The 24,935-nt window shown below is 38.6% G+C and overlaps 3 protein-coding genes across 3 annotated transcripts; all 3 read left to right on the top strand.

Moving 5' to 3' along the window:
- The first annotated feature begins 368 nt into the window (after window positions 1-368).
- Window positions 369-9,266, top strand: LOC137944406 (uncharacterized). The gene is made up of 2 exons (XM_068790083.1): window positions 369-1,233; window positions 6,235-9,266. The coding sequence occupies exon 2, from the start codon at window positions 6,321-6,323 to the stop codon at window positions 7,389-7,391; it is 1,071 nt and encodes a 356-aa protein (XP_068646184.1). The 5' UTR covers window positions 369-1,233; window positions 6,235-6,320; the 3' UTR covers window positions 7,392-9,266.
- Window positions 9,267-10,050: 784 nt separating this feature from the next.
- On the top strand, window positions 10,051-11,385 carry LOC137944869 (24-methylenesterol C-methyltransferase 2-like). The gene has a single exon (XM_068790651.1). The coding sequence runs from the start codon at window positions 10,123-10,125 to the stop codon at window positions 11,194-11,196; it is 1,074 nt and encodes a 357-aa protein (XP_068646752.1). The 5' UTR covers window positions 10,051-10,122; the 3' UTR covers window positions 11,197-11,385.
- Window positions 11,386-12,551: 1,166 nt separating this feature from the next.
- On the top strand, window positions 12,552-14,237 carry LOC137944413 (thioredoxin-like protein CDSP32, chloroplastic). The gene has a single exon (XM_068790093.1). The coding sequence runs from the start codon at window positions 13,123-13,125 to the stop codon at window positions 14,020-14,022; it is 900 nt and encodes a 299-aa protein (XP_068646194.1). The 5' UTR covers window positions 12,552-13,122; the 3' UTR covers window positions 14,023-14,237.
- Window positions 14,238-24,935: the final 10,698 nt, after the last annotated feature.

Genomic DNA, 24,935 nt, shown 5'->3' with positions numbered 1-24,935 from the left:
ATGTATTTTATATATTTTATTTTTTTATGAGTATAATTTTATAATTTATTATTATACAAATTTTACAGGTGAAAGAAATAAGTATTTTTTTGAAAAAAATTCAATTTAGTGGGTAGAGAGGTAATTTCTTTTTCTAAACTAAATTTTTACAATCAAAATTATATTTTGGGGGTAGAACAAAGGGTTTTACCTGTGAAAATTCAACTTTGGAGCAAAGTTAATAAATAAAATTAATTTATTTTTTTATGAAGTGCCATCTCATCGTGCCACGTCAGCGAGACGGAATCTCTTTCCCCTCTTTTATCATGGTGCCGGGTGAAATGGATTCTCTCAACAGCCTGGACGGACATATCCGTTCAGAGCTCTCATTAGCTCTTCGGAGTTCGGACACTGGATGTCTGAAGCGTTCCTCGCCCGCTAGAGAGCTCCCAAAACATCAGAATGATTGGGGTTTTCAATGTTTTCAACTAACTCCAATGCGCTCGGCAGCAGGAAGTGTTTGTCCGTGCATAACCCACACAGAAACTTCGCTGGGGCATGCTTCACTCTGTCGGATATCAGATTGAAGAAGAAGCTTTAAGGATGTGGCGGCTTATTTCTGGTAATTTTAGTTTGTTTTGGATTCTTTCAAGGCTGGAGGTTGTTGAGGAAATTGAAATGGTTTTTCATGATTGATGGTTACAATTTTTTGAGTTGGACCTCCATGCGGAAAATCGAATCTTTTTATAGATCGAAAGGATAAGAAAGATAAGTTGAACAGATCCCGATTTTACTTCGCGTCAGGAGATTCACAAACGAAGAAGATCTTTTTTTCTCCAGTCTCGGCAGCATACTTTCGACCTCACGGCCGGACCCGTCACATTTCGGAATGGGGGATCCCCATTGGCAACAATCACGGTACTCGTTGCGGAATTACTGGGCATTCAATTTCTGCTGCAAAAAGAGAGGTTTTGGCGTTTTTTTAATCTGGAACTGGTGTTGGTTGCCACGTTAATGGAAGAGAAGTTCCACGTAGGCTACCACGTCATGACTACAAAGTTTACCTGTGACATGGTAAGTGCACTTAGCGGCGTCTTTGTACTAACCCAGAAAGAAAACAGTACCAAAAGCTGTTGGGTCCTCCCACCAACACGTTCCTGCACGGCTGCTTTCAAGAAATTTTCCCTCTTCTTCGTTGTTGTTCAAAATCTCGCCGTCGGCGTCTCTCTTTGTCATGGTGATTCGAGCTGATAAGTGAGTAGATTCTCCCTTCTTCCGTTTTCCTTTTCTTTCTATTCCGTTTTAAACAATCTATTTCCCCCCATCTTGTGATGTTCTTTTATTTGTGGTGTATGTGTGCGTGTGTGCTTCCATCGTTTGCTTTCCACCTCTTTCAATGTTTTCATATCTTTCGGAGGAGGGGCCGGAGTTCTGCTTCGCTTGCATGCTGTTTCTTGGTAACAACTAGGAATTTTCTTTAAAAGGTCCGTAAATGAGAACATTGGGAGAGGGGTTGATATGCTTACAAATAGAAATAGTAAAAAAAATATTTTTTCTTCGTTTTGCTCCAGTTCAAATGCTACATTGGTCAGACCCACTAATCAATTAATCAGTTACAGGTTTAACTACCAGTATGAACATTACTATATTCGTTGGTTCTTGTAGAAACATTCGACCATTCTCTATATTTTAGACGATATCTATGCCGTGGAAGATGAAAAGATTAGACTCTGCAAAAACACGAAAAAATACGAAAGGTCTTACTGATTTCTGTCCAGTATCTTTCTTAAGAGGTTTGAAGCGAAAGTTTGGATCCCATAGAGTTCCAGTGCCAAAGGAATATTGGGTCTGTGGTAAGATGTCCATTTTGAATGTCTTTGTTCAATCGCTGAAAACAAACTCAATAACTCATGATCATTTTTTTGGTGATGTTTTGAATATATTTTGTGTATTTTGGTCATCAATTTTTTGTACATCCAAACACGGGATATTTTTGTAGCATGTATGGGGCTACTTTAATAATTGTAGTTGTAGAAGTATTTCATGTGACGTTTTAATAGCGAGGATGATTTTTTCATTTGAAAGGTGCCTACATGGACTGTTACAGTAGTTAACTTCAAGATTTTACGTCTGTGGGTGCTTTAATCTTTTTCCCTCTCTAAAGCATGGTTATTAGGATGCCATCCAAATTTATTTATTAAGATTTCAGTATTCGTTAAAAGTCACAAACTGCAACTGGGGCGTGTGGACTGCCTCTCACTCTGGTGATATGCACACATACCTTATTTCATTATAGTTAGCTCTACTAATGAGGGCATGTAATCAGCCTCTATTTGAAAATGACTTCTCACATCGTTGCAGCTAAAGACAACATGTGGCTTCTGCAATGAAAAGCTCATTTAATATGTTGGTAGACAAATAAAGTTGCCTGTTGGTAGACGCCCCTTTCCTATCCCCTTGCGGTCTCTTAAACTAGTAAGCACTAAGCAAGCTTACTAATATTTCAAAATGGCTAAAGATTTGTTCACTCTCAATCAAGAGATTGCTGCCAATGTCAAACTAGCATTCAACAATTTCTTTTCCAAAATCTCACTTGGGTTTCACATCATGGTGGTAAAGGTTTTCTTCCTAGTGCTGTAGCTATTTTGGCTTTGTAATTTTTTAGGGGTTTTGTTAGTGCATACCCTTCATCCCAAGTAAGGGATCCTCCAACTTTAGTTCTAGATATGGATATGGTGTATTCAGGCTTGTTGTTGTTGAATAGCAAATATGAAAGAGTTTTACATGACTCTTGAAGTAAGAAGTCTCACAGAGCCAGAATTAATATGGTAGAGTTTTACAGGAGGGGGTCTCACATAAGAGTCCCAATTAGTGTTTTAGTTATGTTAGTATTCTATTTATGTTCAGTTGTTCAATTGTTCTAAGACTTATCTTTTAGTGATTAACTTTGGGTGTAACTGGGATAAAGGTAGTTTAATTATAATTGGATTATACTTGTTTTCTCTATTATAAATAGAGGTTCATTGTACTCAAATAACATCAAGTCAATGAAGTTTTTCACTTTTCCAAAATTCAATATGGTATCAAAGTGGGTTCTGTGAGTTGACTCAATCAACCCACAAAGATAATGTGATCCTTTTTTGATCTATCATCTCTAGTAGTTTAGTTTCGTATTCTATTTTTTTTCTTTCCTATTCTAGTACCCGTTGTTTTCTTGGCGTTCGCACCTCCATACTGAATTTTTCATATTACAAATTATATATTGATGGAAAGATCATTGAGTCTACTTTCCAACTCAAAAAGAATTTTGGCAATCGAAGTTTTCTTTTGAAGCAGCAAAGGTTAGATTGTAAGAGAAGTTTGAGTAACAACAAAAAAAATTTCAACTTTCGAGGTGTTTTAAAGTTTATATGAAGAATTATGTGTCAAAAAATAGATCTATAATATTTTCTTACCTATGAAACCAATTCTCAATCCGAGTTTTCTAGAGGGAGATGTCAATATTGGAAGAGTCAATGGTCATGCTGGCCGAAGAAGAAAGAGTACTTAGTTCAGCTAGATTATAAAGTCCAAAATCTATCAAATTCTTTCTCTCAAAAGAAGCATATTTATGAAGAAATGTTGTACTTGAATGAAAGGTATCAAAGTCAAATTTCATAAGGAGAAAATTTCTTGTCAATCCAATCTATATATAAGGAGATATTCACATTGAAGTAGGCAACCATCAAGCTAAAAAATGAAGAAAATAAAGAGGTCATAACAAATTCAAGAACGAATTTTTTTATGTCAAATTAAAACTCTTTGAGTCTAGTTTCTTAAGCAACAAACGGTTTGTGATTTTAGTCTATATTGTGGGAGATATTGATATTATAAGTACTAAAGGTCGGTTTGGCCAAAAATCTATCATTTTTCCTATTATCTTTCCATGCATTGGCGTGAATTGAGTTTCCTTTTGTCCTATAATCCTAGTTTTTTAGCCAAATTTCTCTTCTAATCAGAGAGTTTTGGTCAGAATTAATCACACCATGACGAGCTCCTTCAACGTATGCAAAAAATTCCTGCTTCGATATTGTTTTCAAGTTTTGTGTTTTTGTTACTTGGTTGTCTATCTTAAGTATCGTCAACTCTGCAAATTGTGGTCGCCCCAAAAAAGTAATACTTGGTCAAATTTATTAAGTTCTACCATATAGTGTTTCCTAGTTTTTTTTTTAAAAAATGTCATATTTTAGATTCGTTTGGAAGTATGAGTGTTGCATAATCGCCTCTTTTCGGTTAAAGTTGTTTTCTTCTAATATATCTTCAGTGTATCTTCTTGTGTTTTCATCATTTTAGAGTAATTCCTATACCCACTACCTAAAAAGTATAGGAGTATGCCTAACATCCAATTTGAATCAAGTTTTTTATTCTTCACCCTAGAGGTAATATATGTTTGAGCTACCCTTAAAAAGTGAGTAGTCTCTTTGTTAAACCCTAAAGTTGGGCTATTTTTCCGCTTTTAAAATTGAGCGGAGTGTGTTTCAGACTATGACCATGTTGATGTTGAATTAATTTCACAACCACACCCACAAACCTACTAATTTATTCAGTCCACATACTGAATACAAATCATAATATTTGACACATACACTTTCTCATTGCAGAAGACACATCCACAAAACATAAATATACAAATAGGGTCCACAGATACAGTATTAAACCGAAATCAAACTTGAGAGAAAAATGAACCTCCTTTCTGTGCACACAGACACTGTTCAACAGCAACGTCGCTCCTCGACCCCTCTGTCCAGCAAAGGCGAGCCACCACGGCTCTCTCCTCTCCGGTAACAATGTCGGCGTCCAACCCTGACCTCTTTTGACAACAGTCCCGAGCTCCGGCTACGGCAACAGCAGCAAATAACACTATTCTCTGTTCCGGCAACAGCAGCAAACAACGCTCTGTTCTTCTCTGTTCCGGCAACAACGAGCCTCTGCGGCTCTCTCTTCTGCGGCAACTATGACGACAACGACACCAGCAGCACGACCTTCCCTTCCAGCACCGGCGACGCACTTCTCTTGCCCTAGCTCCCCTTTTTCTTTTCTCTCGCGTATTTTTCCCCTTCAGTTTCTTCCCGCACACACTACGGCTGTTTTTCACCTTTCTGTTTCTCCCCCTCATTTTATTTTTAACCTACTCTATCACTTATACCCGATGCACTGTGCGTCAACACTTAAACACAAAAAGTGGGCCCACAAGGGCTGGGCCCACTGGTGTTGATTCTCAACAGTTGACTGGTGTATGGAGCTTTGTTGTATGGTTAGAAGTGATTTTCTTCTCCTATATTGTGTTTTGTCAAGCTGAGTCTCTATGTTCTTTCTATCCCTTACTTAAGGGGGAGAAGAAGAAGAAGTATAAGAAAGAGATATTTTATTTCACATGTTGTGGTAATTTTTATGTGATCAAAATATGGAAGAGGAGAACAAAAGATGAAGACTTTATGAAAAGATTTTTTAGCCAATGAATATTGAAGATTGAGAATCCTTTTCATTCCAAGTTGAAGTTATAAACTCCAACTTGAGGGGGAATGTTTAATATCAGATATGGAAGAGTCTTCCATAATTCTCATAGTGAGAAGTCTCATAGAGCCAAAATTAATATGGTGGAGTCTTATAGGAGTCTCACAAGAGAAGATCTCACAAAAGAGTTTCAGTTAAAAGGTATTTTAGTTATGTTAGTCTTCTATTTATGTTTAGTTGTTTAATTATTTTAAGACTTATTTTTTTAGTGATTAACTTTGGGTGTAATTGGGATAAGAGTAATTGTAATTAGATTCTACTTGTTTCCTCTATTATAAATAGAGGTTCATTGTACCCAAATTACATCAAGTCAATGAAGTTTTTCACTTTTCCAGAAATTCAACAGTTGTTTTGACCTTTTCTGGTGTTGTTTTCTTTAATGTGTATGAAATTTAAATTTTCAAGAAATAATTTCTTTTCTATGTATTAGTTCTACTATGGATGAGTGGGTTGCAGCTTTTGACTCAATAACATTTTCTTTTTTTCTTTTTGGCCTTTATTATGAGATACTGTTTATGTTGTATGTTGTTGATTGGAATTTATGTGTTTGATGTTTATGACTTATGCTTGTAACTTCTATTTTAGTTACTTGAGTTCAGTGCTTTTGTTTAACTGCTAGAGAGTTTATTGTGGCTCTTTACTACCATTCCTAATTTCTTCTGTTTTTGGATTTTTTCTTATTTTACAAAATTTCTGATCCAGCAACCGAAATGTCATATTATTTTACTTTGGGAGCTGACCAGAATGGCAAGTGGAGTAAATTTTACAGCTGAGATTTCAGATTCCAGATGCAGCTGGTAAACACCCTTATTAGAGTTAATTGGAGAGAATCATCAAGGCCAGTAGTTCAATCTTCAAGAGATTATACCAGTAAGAACAGTCAGGACTGCAGATGTATTGGCCTGTCAGGAATAATAAATAGGTGTTTGTACTTATTTCAATCCACCAGAAAATTTGATCCTGTTCACATCCAAGTTGATTGTGATCCCTTGAGTAGGATTTCACATAATTTCTGCAGTTTCACCAGATCAACTGTAACTTCTGAGAGTTGCCCAATCCTTCAATCTAATGGCTTCCAGCATCGGTTCAAAAACTGGCAGGAAAAAAGGAAGGACAAGCTGACAGCGAGCACCTTCAGTGGGGCCATTGGTTTCTGGCCTCGTCGAAGAGTCCAGCTCTGGCAGGAGAAGGTAGGTCTCATTGCACCATTTCACCAAGATATTATCATAGGCTGGAGTAATATCAAAGAAGAGGTTGCACTGGAAAGGTACAAACTTATAACTGGGAACACAGTTTGTTTTTCAGAATTTCAGCCATACAATAAGAGCAAGCCTGAAGAGGATTGGCTTGCAGCTTCACCAGATGGGTTGGTGGAACATGTCACTCATGGATTGCCCTTTGGTGGGGTTCTCGAGATTAAGTGCCCATTTTTCAAAGGGGAAATGTATCGGGCTTTTCCATGGTCTAGGGTTCCCCTTCATTGTATGCCACAAGCTCAGGGTTTGATGGAGATATTAGACAGGGATTGGATGGATCTGTATTGTTGGACTCCTAATGGTAGTAGTTTGTTTAGAATACACAGAGACAAGCAATATTGGGAACTTATGGAGTTGGCTTTATCTGATTTTTGGTGGAAACATGTTCAGCCAGCAAAGGACTTGTGCTTTAAGGATCAACCAATGGACCTGTTTGAAGTAGTGGAGCCCTTCAAGCCTTCACCCAAGCATGAACTCTTGCCCTCTATTGTACGAGCAAGTAAGAAATTGGTGGATGAATCCAAATTGTTAGTACGGGAAATTTATGGAGACTTGAGACCATGTACAGGGAATGTCCACCCTCCCTATCGAGGGTGGAAGTAGTTGAATTTAGACAGTTCATAACCTGGAAATCCAGGACCAGCAGCTTTAGGGATTGTCTGAAAGATCCTACCAGCTCTATACTCTTTCTGTATGCAGGTCCCCTCTGCACAAGTGGTTCCACAGAGGCCAAAGGCAATGTGTCGATCAATGGTGTAATAATAGCACACAAGATCCTCCTGACTCCCTCATCATGCAGGGGGATTCAGCAAATGTGATCAAATAGGCAGCCGGGAAATCTAAGCCTCCTTTTAGGCTAGTCATATATTCGATGAAATTGCAGATCTCCCTTCCACATAGCATGTTGAGTGGAGACATATATCTCAATCAGCCAATAGTCTCTCTGATTTTCTTGCCAAAGAGAAGTCTCCTGGGAGCATCTAGCTATTGGGAGCTCCTTCCCTTTGTAAGCTGTGGAAATCTTCCCCCTTATATCATGTGTATTTTTCTGATATGAATAAAAGTCATCACCATTTTCAGAATAGCAGAGAAAACCCAACTGTTCAATTTGAGACTAAGAATTGGCCAGTCAAGAACAACATATCTCTAGCTGCAGCAGCCTGAAACCTGGGAATGGCATGGAATCTCGTTAAGTCCCCAAGCCTTCAGCACATGAAAGAAGGGGCTGAAAAGGCTGATTTAAGGGCACGTGGGCATGAGTTATAAAATTGTGAATTTGAGAGCAAATGCTGACATTCCATATTTGAGTCGATCCAGTGGATGTAAGACATGATACTAGGCAGCTAAAAAAGTACACAAAATTCAAAGGAGTAAACCTTTTCCTGGATGAACTTCAAGAAGCCATTTTTCCTCTAAGTTGAAGAGGCAAAAGTAGACTCAAAGTTTATGGTGATTTTTTTATTTTTTCGCATGAGAACAAGTGGTAACTTTTATTGGTCACTGCAGTGTGATCAGGATGTGCATATCAATTGCCCTGTGTCTTGAATTGTGTCTTTCACTAAAAAGCGACATGGAAAGGTTTCTTAACATTAGATCTTGGATTGAAGTCCTATGCCTATTGGGTACTTGGGGTTTGCATGTATTTGATCATTATTCTAGGAGTATTGGCACTGCTATTGGACTGCAGATTGAAGTTCTTGAGTAAGAATAGCAGTAAGGATACAGTTACTGAGACAACACAGTTTGAAAATTGCTCTTGGCCTGTCTATGCAACAGTGCAATTCTTCTTTTTAAATTATTTCATACTGAAATAGTATCTTTATAATGTGGGTGGTTCGTTTGGAAGACACAGAAAGAGATGGTTTGACCAGCTAGTGAACTAGCTTCCGCCTATGCGGTTCCAGAAGACATGCAATGGTGGCTAAGGTCTTTGAGCTTTCTTTTGAGAAGGAAAGTGCTCCAGGGAATACCCATATAGGAGAGCTGGATTTAGTCAACAATTGTGTGGCCGTATCTTCTTATACAACAGGAAGGCAAGAGTTTGCCCATTCAGTGAGAATGAACTCTGCAAAAATGTAGATCATTTTCCTATGACAGAATCATCAACGTTGACTGAATGGTGATGCATCTGTAGAGAACAGAATAAAAGAAAGGTTCTCCATTTGCTTTTTCATTCAAATTTCTCATGAATTTTATACTATTTCATTGAGTAGTTCTTTTGAGGGCTCACTGTTGCTAGACTTGAAATCCTCATAGTTTACTATCCTCTGGGTCATTTTCTTCCTGATTTTGTTTATTTATGTTCTTGATTCCTCATCAGGTTTTAAAAGTGAGCATTCCTTTTGCAAGTGAACCTCTCCGTGTTCATCCTGTGGCAATAAAGATTTTTTCAGTGGCTACAAGATTGCTTTCTTTACATTGCCCTCAGAAGGGTTTTACTGAAGATACTTGTCTCTTGTTTTTTTCTCTTTACATTGCCCTCAGAAGATACTGCAAGTGAACCTCTCCGTTGCTTCGATTCATTGACAATATTTTGAAATCATATAATTTATTCTACCAAGTAAAAAAAGTTATGTATGAGATGATTTCTAATTTTGGATGTTAAGAAATAAACCTAAGATATCATTATTTCACCAATCACTATTAACTGCTCTTTTGGCGGCAGGCCTAATTAGCAACAAATCTTGGAAAACAGGGAGTTAGCTATATGGATAGGGTCCACAAAATATCTTCGACGTGGGTGGTATTTTTGTAAAAAGTAAGGTAAAACAAGGGCAGAGAAGTAGTGGTGTTTGTCTGGTCAGCATGTGGCGTCTGTTTCCCAGCGAGGGATCCGGAGGTAGGAGGACAGATCTTGACCGTCGGTTCTTGTTCTCGAATATTAACCCAACCCGAACAAGGACTTTTTCGGCTCCGTGAATTTAGATTTTTGAGTTAGCGGCAGGGTGCTACGTACCCACCTGGCGGTTCTATTCTCAAGAATTGTACGTCCGGTTCCAGATGCGTGGGATCTATCGGACGGTTATGATTAGTCAGACGTGGTACGATGTTCAGATGTTTCGTACGCGTAGCGGCGCATTATAGCGGTGGAAAGCTTTTAAACTTTAAAAAGTAGAAAAGGTGGAGCTTTTTTATTGATTTTTTTTTAAAAGAAAAGAGAAAGCTTTTTACGGTTTTCACAGTGACCCTCGATCGTGACTCTCCGTAGAATAAAGAAAGAGAAATCTACGGCTGAAGACTGTGTATTTAGGACTATACTTTTTACTCTTTCTCTGCTTGGTTCTCTTTCTTTTCTTCTCCCTCTTCGTCGCTTCTCTACTGGGTTGCAGCGATAATGGTGGACTCCGTTGCGCTCTTCTGCACGGGGGCGCTCCTCGCCGGCGGGCTTTACTGGTTCGTTTGCGTCTTAGGATCGGCGGAGCAGAAGGGGAAGCGGGCGGTGGATCTCTCCGGGGGTTCAATCTCCAGGGAGAAGGTCCAGGACAAGTACAAACAGTACTGGTCCTTTTTCCGCCGTCCTAAAGAGATCGAGACGGCGGACAAGGTTCCCCACTTTGTCGACACCTTCTATAATCTGGTCACGGATATTTATGAGTGGGGCTGGGGGCAGAGCTTTCACTTCTCCCCTTCCGTCCACGGTAAATCTCACAAGGACGCCACTCGTCTCCACGAGGAGATGGCCGTCGATCTCCTCTCGGTCCCCGCCGGCTCTCGCATTCTCGACGTCGGATGCGGCGTCGGGGGGCCCATGCGGGCCATCGCCGCCCACTCTCAGGCGCACGTCGTTGGGATCACTATCAACGAGTACCAGGTCAGCCGCGCCAGGGCGCACAACAAGAAGGCCGGCCTCGACTCCCTATGCGAGGTCGTCTGCGGCAACTTCCTCCAAATGCCCTTTCAAGATTCCTCCTTTGATGGGGCTTACTCGATCGAGGCTACCTGTCATGCGCCCCTCCTCGAGGAGGTCTACGCCGAGATCTACCGGGTGTTGAAGCCCGGGGCCTTGTACGTCTCGTACGAGTGGGTGACCACGGATAAGTACAGGGCGGACAACCCCGAGCAAGTTGAAATCATACAGGGGATCGAGCGGGGGGACGCTTTACCGGGACTGAGAAGCTACGATCAGATTGCGGAGACTGCAAAGAAGGTAGGGTTTGAAGTGGTTCAAGAGAGGGATTTGGCGAAGCCTCCGGCGGGAGAATGGTGGAGGAGGCTGAAGATGGGAAGAATTGCGTACTGGAGGAATCATCTGGTGGTGACGGTGTTGGCGGCGCTCCGCATTGCGCCGAAGGGAGTGGTGGATGTTCACGAGATGCTGTGCAGGACCGCCGAGCATTTGACGCGCGGCGGCGAGACAGGGATCTTCAGCCCTATGCACATGATCCTCTGCAGAAAGCCCATATCTTGAAGGACTTCCCACAACACCCACCAGGCCAGAGGAGGAAGAAGGTAGGAGTTTTTTGTTTTTTTTCTTCTTCTTTCTTTTACGTTCCATTTTTAATATTTTCTTTGCAGGTTTATTTATGTTATTTTGCATTTGGATTTTACTGTATTGGGGCAAGATGGAATTGGCACTCAATTGTTCTTTTGTTTTTTCTTTTCTCTTTACGGATCTGATGGATGGCAATTCGAAAACTCCTCTAATTCTATGTTTACTAGATAGCTTTATAAAAAAAAATCTGCTTTCTCTCTCTCTCCCTTTCCCTCTCCCTCTTTTGTTAATCATAACAATCCCAGAAAAATACACACCAGATTTTTTCGTTTCTGTGATATGGGCAACTTCAAATCTCTCTCTCCAGAAAAATAACTAGGATCTTTTCAATTACCCACTTTCGTTTCTCCTTTGCTCTCTCGTGGGTGGACGTGGAACGTTTGAAATTTGAAACGCACGAGCTCCAAATCCAGCATTCAATGAGATAGTTCATTCAAACTTCAAACTCTCTCCCTCTCTCTGCTGCTGCAACAGAAGCAGAAACATAGTAGTAAGCTTGTGGGGTTGTCTTGTTTTGTTTCTCAATCAATAAAGCCACTGACATGCCGCGTGCCACGCACATGTCCCTGTCCATGCCCTCTTAGTTGTATCTGCTTCATTTTCCTCCATGAACTTCCCAGTCCCCTCTTCCCTCCTCTCTCTCCTTCCTCCATGGACGAACTGAAGAGCTTGAAATGTTAGATTTAGATACAAATCAGCTCGACAGGGCCGTGCTTAAGCGGTTATAAAAAGATGGGTTGACAGCGGGAGAGGTGGCTTTTAGTTAATTTCGCCGAGCTTTCTGAATCGCAGATGGGGGGACCAGAGACAGGGAAGCTGTCATCGCAGAGCTTGTTTGTATTAGCACGTGACATGTGGTCTGGTGGAGATCCGGTGGGGGAGCCATTGTCGCTTCCCTCTTATTCCCACTTTCTTCTCCATTTCCGAAGATGGATCGCTTTCGTTTTAGCAGCTTTCAGCACTGCGTGAGCTAGTTTCGTTTGCTAGATTGCCTGTGACGAAATTAAAACTGAAGAAGTTGAGATAATAACCTGGTAGGGAGATAGCACATTTGCAACAAATTTAGGCAAATGGAATTTAAATTTTAATAAATAAAATCTGCTTCTCTTTATCAATCTTTTCCATTGAAAAACGGATTTGTGCTTCCTGTGATTGAGATTTTTTACAGCAATCGGTAATTTTGTCGGACAAGAAGAATTCAGGAAATAAAATTTATCCTCACTTAAAAATTTTTGGTTTATTGGTTTCTTTTGGTACAATTTACAGCCTACAAATGCAGTCTAAGATTTAGTTAAAACGAAGTATGATTGGAATCAGAATTTCCTGTAGGAGATTTGCTAATGTTTCCCAAAACATTTTGTAAGGCTTGTTCAACTTGGAAGTATTTGAGCTTTATATGTGCCTGAATCTCTCATATTTCTTTAAAAATTCTTTGGCTGGAACTCGGAAGGCACAAGCTAAAGTGCTAAACCAGACAAAACACTTCTGTTCTTTTCTCTTCCAAAATGAAAATTATCTCCTGAAACAGCCAAAACAAAATTTGACCCTTCGCAGCTCAATGAGCAAAGCAACCTTTTTGGGGTAAAACTTAGCAGAAAGAAAGATAGAGAATACAGAAAAAAAAAATCAACACAAAACAGCCGTCGAGGAATGTAAGCCACAAATCAAACGAGTGGGTATGGTCTCCAACTTTCCAGATATCACTCATTTCTCTTTCTGCTCTAGGCAGCCTCCTTCGCCTCCAGACAAATCCCACCTCTGACCCTTTGCTTCTCTCATCTATCCATCTTCGCTTTTCTACCTAACAGAGCTCTCCTCTTTGCCATATTCTCAAACACTTCCATGGCATCAACACTCACGAATTTCCTCTCCAAACCACCTTGTTCCCTCTCTAATCTTTGCAAAATAGACCCATCTTCCTCTTCTTCTTACTCTTCTATCCCAATTCCCAAAAGACCAGGTCACCTGAGGTTCGCCGGACTGCAAATGAGGCGACCCAGTTTCACCCCCGTGGCCGCCGCCGCGGCCAGTGGGACCCGGAAAGTGGAGAGCGACGAACGCGTGCAGCAAGTCCACAGCATTGATGACTTCGACAACGCCCTGCGCAAGGCGAAGAACAAGCTCGTCGTGGTGGAGTACGCTGCCAGTCACAGCTACCACAGCCGCAAAATCTATCCTTTTATGGTGGACCTCAGCCGGACGTGCAACGACGTGGAGTTCCTGCTGGTGATGGGCGACGAGTCTGAGCAGATGCGGCAGCTCTGCGAGAGGGAGAAGATCAAAAAGGTCCCCCACTTCAGCTTCTACAAGAGCATGGAGAAGATACACGAGGAGGAAGGCATCGGCCCCGACGAACTGATGGGCGACGTCCTCTACTACGGGGACAACCATTCGGGGGTTGTCCAGCTGCACCGCCGGGAGGACGTCGAGAAACTGATCGAGGACCACAAGGAGGACGGAAAGCTGATCGTGCTCGACGTGGGGCTGAAGCACTGCGGACCCTGCGTCAAGGTGTACCCAACTGTGATTAAGCTGTCGAAGCAGATGGACACGGTGGTGTTCGCGAGGATGGACGGAGACGAGAACGACAGCTGCATGCAGTTCTTGAAAGACATGGACGTGGTGGAAGTGCCAACATTTTTGTTCATAAGAGATGGGAAGATCTGCGGGAGGTATGTTGGCTCTGGTAAAGGGGAATTGATAAGCGAGATTCTTAGATACCAGGGAGTTAGGGTTACTTAAAGAAAATACTTAATTATGTTGTAAATTCAAAATTGATTGTGGAAAGACCAAAACTGGGAGGATCCAATAATAAATCCTCTTTCTAATATAGATCACCGGATCTCCCCTCTTCTCCCTTGGTTTAACCTTCTTCCTCTTTCTTCCACCATCCCTCCCCTATGTGCATGTAATTTTTTAATTTGGTTTTCTAAGTTGAACTTAGGGGGGTTAGTCAACTTGACTCAGGACATGAACTTCAGCCGCATTATTCAGTTCATGTCGAACCGGACTTCAAGTCATGTACATGACTAACATGACTCAGGAGATCATGTCCAAAGCGTAAACGATGGAAAGTGTTTTCTGCCCAATTTTGGCATTCATGTACATGAAATGAGCGCACCCCTCTCATGTCGTTCTCGCACCCCATCTCTCGGCTTCGGCATCCATCGCTCTGCTCCCTCTCTCAGCTTCGGTATCTCACTCCGGTCTCCCTCTCTACGGCCTCTCCCTCTCGACCTCTGTCGCAGAGTACGGGAGGTCGAGAGGCGAGGAGAGGGGGGCCTTCCTCCCTCAGCGAAGACTCCCCCCCCCCCCCTCGCGACCTCTGTCGCAGAGCACGGGAGGCCGAGCATCTATTGCAGAGCCTTTCGCCCTCCCGACTTCTCCTCTTCTCTCTTGGCCTCCCTCTTTTCTCCCTCTCGGCGTACCATCGGAGCGCCGCCTCTGTCGGCGTTGCCCGCTGGCCTGCCACTGTCGCTGTTGCCCACTGGCTCGCCGTTGAGGAAGAAGACAAGGCGCAAGACGATGGTTTAATTTTTCGTAAGTTAGGAAAAATTAAACTATCATCATAAAAATCACTAATTTATAATTTTTATTTATAAAATAATTATTTTTATTTATTTAATATATTTATTTTATAATTACTATATTAAAATAGTCATTTGATAGTCATAATTAAAATATTATTAAAATAAATATTTGATAAATTATTTTGGTTTAATTATCCCATTGCTATAATTAATTAAACCAATGGTTTTAAATTTTGTGACAACATATTATTAATTAGTAATACAGAAAATATATTATGTTATTGATAAATATATAAATTTATTTATTATATATTTTTTTATTATTGTATTAAATTAGTGGGTTTTAATATTAAAACATATCTTATGTTATTAAAAAATAATTTATAACGTTATTTATTTATTAGTTGTAATTAATCATGTGCGTATTTCATTGGCTTACTTAATTACCATATTAATGCACAATAAAATATCAAATTTAATTAATAAATATATTAATATATTTAATTATACATTAAATAACTTATTCGTGTAGTAATAATGGTTGTTTTACCTAATTTGGGGTCTAAGGATTATGTTGTAATTAAATGTATTGTAAGGGTTTAGGCATTCTCTTGTTTTTATGTTTTTCTTATGTTGGGGCAATAACACTGGAAATTGTTTTCCAGTGCATATAAAGTCGTCAACACTAACACCAAGTGCAAAGATGAAGATCATGTAGATGACTGATATGATCTTCATGTTGGAGATGAACATGAACTTCAAAAATCCGTTTTGTTGACTAACCCCACCTTAAGGAAAGATTAATTAATAATAAATATAAATAATTAATATTTAATGGTGATTATAAAGTATAATGATCAATAATACAAAGGGGGTTATTCAACATTGAATTTGAAGTTGAAGTTAGACTTCAAATTCAAGGCAATGATTTGATTCAACTTCAACTTTTCCTTGGGTGTTAGTGTAAACGAGTTCAAGTACACTGGAAAATAAATTCCAGTGTTAGTGCCCCAAAATGAAAAACAAATCATATGTTCTTATTGAGAAAATTAGATTGATTCAGCCATCACGTAGAGCATGAACACTCCCAAAACTAATACAACCATTCCCCTCTTGAGTTGTGATTCTCAACTTTCGACTATAATGGAATCAATAATTTATGGTTCCATTATTGTCGAAAGAATGGATCTGAACAAAACAGACTTGCGGCAGTTATCCGAACTAACAGCTCCTTCAAATGAACGCGTTTGTTGCAGATCACCATCTCGCCGGCGCGTAACTGTCGCAGCTTCCATGTGAGGTGCCGGTGGAAGCACTAATTCTTTAACCCTCCCAACAGAACACTGAGATCAAGCAACTCCCATTTCAATTCACATGGCGAATCCACGTTACCTCTGAACCTAATCTAGTTCCACCGCAGCCATTCTTTTTCATGAGCCCAGTTGTTTACTCTGGTAAATGGGAAGATGCTCGATGAAGAAGACTTAATTGGGTTAGTCGACTTCTAAAGGGATGGGTAATGGGAGACTTGCTTCTCGTGAGTAGCAGCTAGTGGTGCTAAGACACATAGGTAGAGAACTAAATACAACTTTTGACAACATGTATCAGAGAATATTTACTTATGTGATATGGTTGGATTGATGCTACCACTTGTATCTTTTTAGTGATTTACATTAGTGAAAAACGTAAAAACAGTTTTCTATTGCTCCAATACGAAAACTACGAGAAGAACGTACCAATGTCGAAAGAAAGGTCCATAGAGATTTTTATTAAAAATCAGTCAAAAGTAAAATAATTTTCAAGTAATTTTGCTTGTCTGTAACATTACAAACAGCATGTTACTATTAAGCATGTATGTTTACTAATACATGCATTAGGCTGAGTCTCAACGAAGCGTCTAACGTGCTTCTCACAACTAGAAAATCTCCTTCACCTTACTTCTTATGCTGCAATATTGTTTCAAGAGTTGGTCAGACATTCAGGTGAGTCAAGCCTTCACCCAGATGAGATTTCTTTACTTAAATTTTTTTTAAGATACATTCAACCCAGATGAATGCAGATTTCTTACTGCACTCTCTCTAAATCTATATATACAACTCCAAGGCACATGGGTATGGTATCTCAAGCCAGATCAGAGCTCAGATATCAGAGAGAGATGGAGTTCAAGTTTGCCGAAGACAAGTGGAGCAGAAGAGATTTTCGATCGCCATCCCAGAGGGTTCGCAGCCAGAAGAACGTGAGAACCAATCTGCTGGAAGCCATCGCGCAGGTGCATGGTGGCCTCGGTGCGTTCCGGTGTGAGGAAGACGGAGTGATGAGGATGAAGATCGTGTTGACGAAGCAGCAGCTGAAGCACCTGATGCTGGTGATGGAAAATGAGAGAAACAATGGCCAGCAAGCACTGGCGTCGGCGACGTTGTCGTCGTCATTGCAGCAGAGGATACGTGCAATGCAGAAAAGGCAGCCGAGGAGGTCGGACCAGTTGAGGCGAGGGCGAGGGCGGTGGAGCCCGGTGCTTCAGAGCATTCCGGAGGAGCTCTGAGTCTGTAACAGTTATCTCCTTTCTTTTGGTACCCGATGATAACTTGTATACTCTTGCTTCGATGATTTGTTTTTTATCGCTTTGCATGGTTTTTTCCCATTAACTTTTGCAAATGAAACTGATGGATAGTGTACAAAATGATGTTTTTTGTAAGAGGATTTGGTTTTTTATTTACGAGGAAAAAGAGTTATGTTATGAATTTGACTTCTTATATTAGGGTTAAACTTCTCTGATATAATGACTTCTCTATTAAAACAAAAACCATTAGCGGGGAGAGGGCCACCCTCCCCTTTGTTATGCTTTCAGGAAGGGTAAACCTAGCTAGCACCCACTCTCTGTGTAGAAAGAGGTAGAAGGGCTCCCCACTCCCCAACACTGCTCTCTACCATCAAATAGATCACAAGTCAAGGTATAGAGGCCCCTCCTTCCAACAACACCAGCATGGGGGTGATTGTGTCCCTCCTAGAACAAAAAGGGTTATCCCCCCCCTGTGATGGAAGCAACGGCGACACCCCTCTCACTGGTAATGAAAGGAGCAGAAGGGATCCTCTTCTTCTCTTCTCCCTCCGGCATGTGAGGGATAGTGGAGATGAGAAGAGGGTGCACTCCCCCTTGTTATCTACCATCACTTGTTACTGCGTCTCCAGTATGAGCTCAAGTCGGAGCACACACTTTTGGTCTATCAAACTTATTCTCTCTATATGTCTAATACCTTTCATCGCATGTGCCCCAGGCTGGTGCTAGGTGCGACAGCATGGACCTCACGAACTCAGCACACTGGCTGGACAACCTCCAACTCAAATAAAAAAAAAGATACGCTGTCTCACATTGTTGTGACAAAGGTGTGGTGTGGCAGTCTTGCCGTGTCACATATGGATATGTGTGATTACAAAACAAAACAAAAAAATGTATGGTGCTGAGAGTGGGATTTGAATCCATGACCTCAACTTGAGTATGTGGCCTTAACTAAGGCAAACCAACTAATGTATAATAAGTGAAAAATATTTGCCATTATGCAATGAAAAAAATAGTTGTACATACATATATTACTATTTAATACACATATTTTTACTAATTTCTTACTTTGAAAAAAATTATTTAGGTTTTATGCATATTTTGATTGTCCTAAATATAAAAAATTAATAATTGGCATGAATTTAGTCAATTATTTTGATGTCATATTTTGGTTTACATTTGAGAAATTAAGTAATAAACAACTTTTTTAATTATAAAAATGTCCAATGACATTAAGCTTACTCACATAGAGTTAATGACATAAAAATTGCAATTAATCATGGAAATATAACAATTTAACCCACACGGTAATTAGTGTATTTAAGTGATTAATGAGGATGTGAAAGAAATATTTTAACAAAAAAAAATCTAAATGCCCACAGGCCTACAAAATTCATTTAGAGATAAAAAAATTTTTATCCCATCATAAAGTAATATAATTCGCTTTATGTGTTATAATCTAAGCCCACCGAAAATGTTATAATGACAAGTTGATTTATTTGTTTAAATTTATTTACTTGGGTAAATATTCAATATTTGGTTTCATTGCATGTTTTAGTAAATATTTTAGTTTATTTTGTAGTTGTTCAAATTTTATATGTTCTGAATTTTGATTCCTCCAATATTATTCCTCTTCAAGGAGATAATTATGTTGATTGGAATGAGAAAACTCTCCTTGCATTGGGGTGCATGGACCTTTGTTTAGCACTTCAAGTGGATGAACCTCTAAGGCCCACAAAATTAAGTACCCAAGTTGAGAAAACATCATATGATCATTGGAGAGTGATCCAATCGCTTAAGTTTGATGTTTATCAAGTCTCATATTGCCCTGATTGTGCCAAAACAAAATAATACCTTCAAGCTATTAAGGATCAATTTAAGACTTCTAACAAAGCATTAGGAAGCACCTTCATAACGAAAATGTGTTTCATGATATTTACTGGCACCAAAGGTGAGCATGAGCACATCATACAGATGTGGGACATAGCCACAAAACTAAAATCATTAGAGATTGAGATGTCTGAGTCATTTCTGGTTCACTTCATCCTTTACTCGCTTTCGTCTGAATACGAATCCTTTAAGATCTCTTACAACACACATAAGGAAAAATGGTCAATTAATGAACTTCTGACCATGTGTGTACAAGAGGAAAACAGGTTAAACCAGGAGAGGATTGAAAGTGCACATTTGACGACTCATGGGAAGAAACCATTTAAGAAAGGGAAGGAAAAAATGCCTCTTAATCAAGTTAATAAGGGCGATGTCAAATGTTTCTTTTGCAAGAAGAAAAAGCATATAAAGAAGACTTGTCCCAAATTCAAGCATTTTCTTGAAAAGAGAGGTGATCTCATCTCTTCAGTGTGTTTTGAATCTAATATAATTAATGTTTCTTATAACATTTGGTGGATTTGATTCTGGTACTACAATCCATGTTGCCAACACCATGCAGGGTTTCTTAAACCAATGAAAACCAATGAAAAGTGAATGTTCTGTCTATTTAGGAAACAAGATAGGTTCACATGTGGTTGGGAACTATAGACTTGTCCTTAATTCTAGTTTTGTTTTAGACCTTAAAAGGATTTTTTATGTTCCCTTTTCAAGAAACCTTATTTCAGTTTCTAAATTGTTACCTTGTATTTCCAGTTTCAATTTCTTTGGTAATTCCCTTCATTTATATAAACACAATATTCTTGTTGGAAAAGATATTTTGGATAATGGGTTATTTAAACTTCCTTTAAATCCTACCTAGATTATAAAGTAACAATTGTACATGGTACTAATATTGGCATTAAACGAGCTATAATAAATGAGAAATCCTCCATGCTGTAGCATAAAAGATTAGTTCATATCTCCATTAATAGAATTAAAAGATTGGTAAATAATAAAGTCATAGAGGCTCTTGATTTTATTGTATTTTGTATTTGTGTGGATTGTATTAAAGGAAAGCAAACTAATAAGTACAAGAAAGGTGCCAGGAGGACTTCTGATATTTTAGAGATTATATACAGTGATATTTCAGGTCCTTATGATGGATGTTTTAATGGTCAAAAATATTTCATTACTTTTATTGTTGACTATATGCGATATATGTATCGCTATTTGCTTTGTGATAGAAGTGAAATATTAAATGATTTTAATGTCTATAAAGCATAAGTAGATAAAAAATTGGGCTAATATATTAAGATCATGAAGTCAGATAGAAGTTGTGAATATTATGATATTGTACATTGAAAAATAACAATTGCCAGTTCCTCTTGTAAGATTTCTTGAGGAACAAAGTATTGTTACATAATACATAATGTTAGGATCACCATCTCAAAATGGTGTGGTTGAAAGGAGAAATCGAACATTAATGGACATGGTGAGGAGTATGATTAGTAACTCCGATCTCCAATTGTCTTTGTGGAGTGAAGCTCTAAAAATTGCATCATATGTACTAAATAGGATTCCAAGCAAGGCAGCTCACAAAACACTATTTGAGTTACAGAAAGGTTGAAACCTAGTGTAAGGCATATGAGACAAAGTTTGATTATAGAACATTAAGTGGCTATTTCATTGGCTATGTAGAAAAGTCTAAGGAGATATAAATTTTACTGTCTATCTCATGCGACAAGAATTGTGGAATCTTAAAATGCAAGGTTCCTTGAGAATAATGAAATTAGTGCGAGTAGCCAACCTTGAAACTCAGTTTTTGAGGAGCATAGCAGTTATCAACATGCTCCTACATCTTCACATAGATTGATTATGTTTCATGATAATCATCAAGATTCGATTACTCAAGAACAATGAATAGTTAAAGAACTACATCATCATGAGGATATTCCAATAGATTTAGTTACTTAACATTCTCAACTTGAAAATATTGAAATAACATTAAAAATATTTTCAAGAGTTAGGCAACCTGCAATTTTTTAAGATCATGTTGTGTACCTTCAAGAATCTGACATGGACATTTGTGTTGAAGATGATCCTATTACATTTTCATAGACTATGAGTGGAAGTAAATCCACATTATGGAATGATGCCATGAAAGAATACTTGGATTCAATAGCTAATAACCAAGTCTGGGATCATGTTGAATTTCCTAAAGTGGGTAAGGACATCGGCTTTAAGTAGATTTTTAAAACTAAAAGAAACTCTTTAAGCAACATTGAAATATACAAGGCAAGACTTATAGCCAAAGGATTCAGTCAACAAGAAGAATTGAGTATCAGGATACCTTCTCTTATGTTTCAAAGAAGGATTCATTTCGAATAATCATGGCATTGTAGCTCATTTTGATATGGAGTTACATCAAATGGATGTGTGAAAATGGTTTTCCTCAATGGAGACCTAGAGGAACAGGTTTACATGAAACAACTTAAAGGATTCCTTTTAGGGGAATTATCACTTGGTTTGTAGACTTAAGAAATCCCATCAATGGGCAAAGCTTTTCATGTCATAGGCATAAAGATTGAGAGAAACAAATCTGAGGGACATTAGGATTGTCTCAAGAAACCTATCAATAAAGTTTTAGAGAGATTTTGTATCAAGAATTGTTCATCTGGTGTTGCACATATTGTCAAAGGTAACAAGTTCAATTTGGAACAAGGTCCTAGAAATGATTTGGAGAGGGAACAAATGAAAAATATTCCTTATGCTTCCACGATTGGGAGTTTAATATATGGTCAGGTTTGCACAAGACTAGACATTGCATATGTAATTGGAATGTTGGGCAGATATCAAAATAACCCAGGTTTGGACCATTGGAGAGCTCCAAAGAAAGTCATGTAATACCTTCAAGGGGACTAAAGACTACAAGCTTACATATAGGTGATCTGATCATTTGGAGGTGATTGGATATTTGTACTCTAATTTTGTTGATTGCCTAGAGTCGAGAAAGTCAACATCAAGATATGTTTTCTTATTACCTGGAGGGGTCATTTATTTGAAAATTGAAAAACAATATGTTGGAAGAGAAGCTCAAGCCCACACGACCAAGGCCTACATATCTAAGATTATTATAATACGGGTCAGAAAAATATCTTTTTCCCTGGTTTGAGGGCTTATTTATACATCTCTGTTATTTGGGCCTATTTCTACATCTATGATATTTGGTTCAAGCTGGGATCACAACCATTACCTCCTAGCTTGAGGGGGAGAAGTACAAGCAATACAAGAAAGAGGTATTTATTCCTTATGTTGTGGATAAGTTTATGTAACCAAAATATCAAGAATGACTCACAAATGTTGGAAGATAAGCTCAAGCCCACACGACCAAGGAAGGCCCACATATCTAAGATTATTATAATATGGGTCACATGAACAAGGAAGGCCCACAAGATGGGCCCAAGCCCATAAGAAGTAGGACCCACAATGATTACCATGAGCTGGCATCCTTATCACATCAATCGAAAGATCAAGAAGGACTCACAAAAGTATCTTTATCTTAGGGTCACGACCAAGAAGAGTTTTAGTTTGATTTATGTTTGACTTTTATCTATATTGAGTTATTTAATTATGTTAGGACTTATTTTTAAGTGTTAGACTTTGGGTGTAATTGAGACAAGGGTAATTTTATTGTAATTGGACTCTACTACCTTCCTCTATTATAAATAGAGGTTCATGTACTCTAATTATAACAAGTTATTGATGTCGATGAAGTATTTCTCTTTGTTGGAATGACTTGTCTTTAATATGCATGTTGCACCTTCGCTAAAAGACCGGTCTTTTGGCGCAATGGTTAGTAACATGGTATCAGAGCAGGTGGTCTCGAGTTCGAGTCCCGCTCCCCCCGTTTGTTTCGTCCCCTCATAGGTGGGACTTTGTCTTTGTTTCGTCCCCGCATAGGTGGGATTGTGCATTTGCATTTGTACACGGGTGTTCCCCGTGCAGGGGAGTGTTGGAATGACTTGTCTTTAATATGCATGTTGCGCCTTCGCTAAAAGACCGGTCTTTTGGCGCAATGGTTAGTAACACTCTTTTCCATAAATTTAACACAATATTTGATTGCTACTTCTATTACAAAAAATAGAGTTTGTAGCATGTATTGAAGCAACATCATAAACTATATAGTTGAAGAGTTTTATATCTTGGCTTTAAATTTGTAACACAATTTTCAAGTCATTGAGGATTTACTATGATAATCTCGTTGTTGTGTTATTGGCCAAGAACAATAAGAGCAGAAGTCATAGTAAACACATTGACATTAAGTATTTAGCTATTTGAGAACATGTCAAAGCAAACAAAGTGGTTGTGGAGCACATCAGCATTAGACTAATGATTGATGATTCATTGACAAAAAGCCTACCGCCTATTGCTTATAAGGGACATGTTGAACATATGAAACTCAATTCTATAATGTAATTTTATGTGATTGAAATACCTATGATGTTTTTATCACATTTTGTCAATTGAAAAACTCCATTGATTTCATATTTGTCTACTCTTATTTAATTGTATACATGAAGTTTAGAGAATGCAATGTATGTTTAAATTTTAGTGATTCTGAGTGAGTATTTAGAAGCTCATTCATCAGTAAATGTGCCACATGGTTCTCATTCAAAGGAGAAAATTGCATTGTGATATGTGGAAGATAATACTTGCTCTAAAGGACTTACCATCACGATTCATGTAATTTAAATTTTTTTATTTGGAGATAAGGATACTATATCTATGGGAAATTTTTTTGAGGATATTTCAATATTGAATGGTTCATATTAAGTATTGAATGAGTCAAATGGAAGAATATTAGACACTTTCCATGAAGTATGAAGTGGTTTTCCCTTAGATGTAGGAAATGTGGGATAGTTGTAACTGCCTATCAGTTCCGCTTCTCCTCTTTTGATGGAAAAGAGTTTTGAAAAGTTGGTACATAAGTTTTTCTTGAAAAATGAACAAATGATCCATTCTAGCAAAGCAACATGTGACTCCATCAATTGCACTTTGGATAAACTAGATGTTTTTTTTTTTTTTTTTTGTAAATTCCTAGAATTTGTTTGTCATGGCTTGAGGTATGTATCTTGACTTCCGCTTTCAGTCTTTTTATGAATTTCATAATGTATCTAAAAAAATTCCTTACAGTTAGGTCTAACTATTCATTTGTCAACTAGTGTTGGAAGTTGAGGGCTTTAGATGTTGTGCCAATGACCAAGGAAGATCATGAGTATGAGATGGGAGAAGTTAGGAGACTCTTTTATACTCCTAACACACACAAATTGGAGTGAGGATCAGATCAAAGATTTGAGGGAATCACGGAGGCAGTTGATGCACATGGATGTGTTGATTAAGGGGCATCATGTTGTAGTGATGATCGATATTACAACTTTATGACTAAAGAGGAAGGGGAGTGACTTGGACTTCAAATTGTTTCAAATAACTGCCAGATAAGATTACCGATGGAGAGCTTACGTCCTTCAAAAGGATTAATTCGGCAAGCTTTTGTTTCTATGTCAGATTGGGATAGTCATATTGACTCTATCGTAGGTTCTAATGGTGGATTCTCTATGATATTTGGGATGAATTTGTAAGCATAATTTCTTATACATGTATAAAGTTCATAAAAAAATGAAAAGTGGAAAACAAGATAC

Source organism: Aristolochia californica, unplaced genomic scaffold (genome assembly GCF_029961685.1).
Source record: "Aristolochia californica isolate CCGP_79_NKW_82.1479 unplaced genomic scaffold, dmAriCali1.0.hap1 SCAF_11, whole genome shotgun sequence".
Taxonomy (NCBI): Eukaryota; Viridiplantae; Streptophyta; class Magnoliopsida; order Piperales; family Aristolochiaceae; genus Aristolochia; species Aristolochia californica.
Note: the sequence above shows the minus strand (reverse complement) of the source record. Positions and strands in the feature narration are given on the sequence as shown.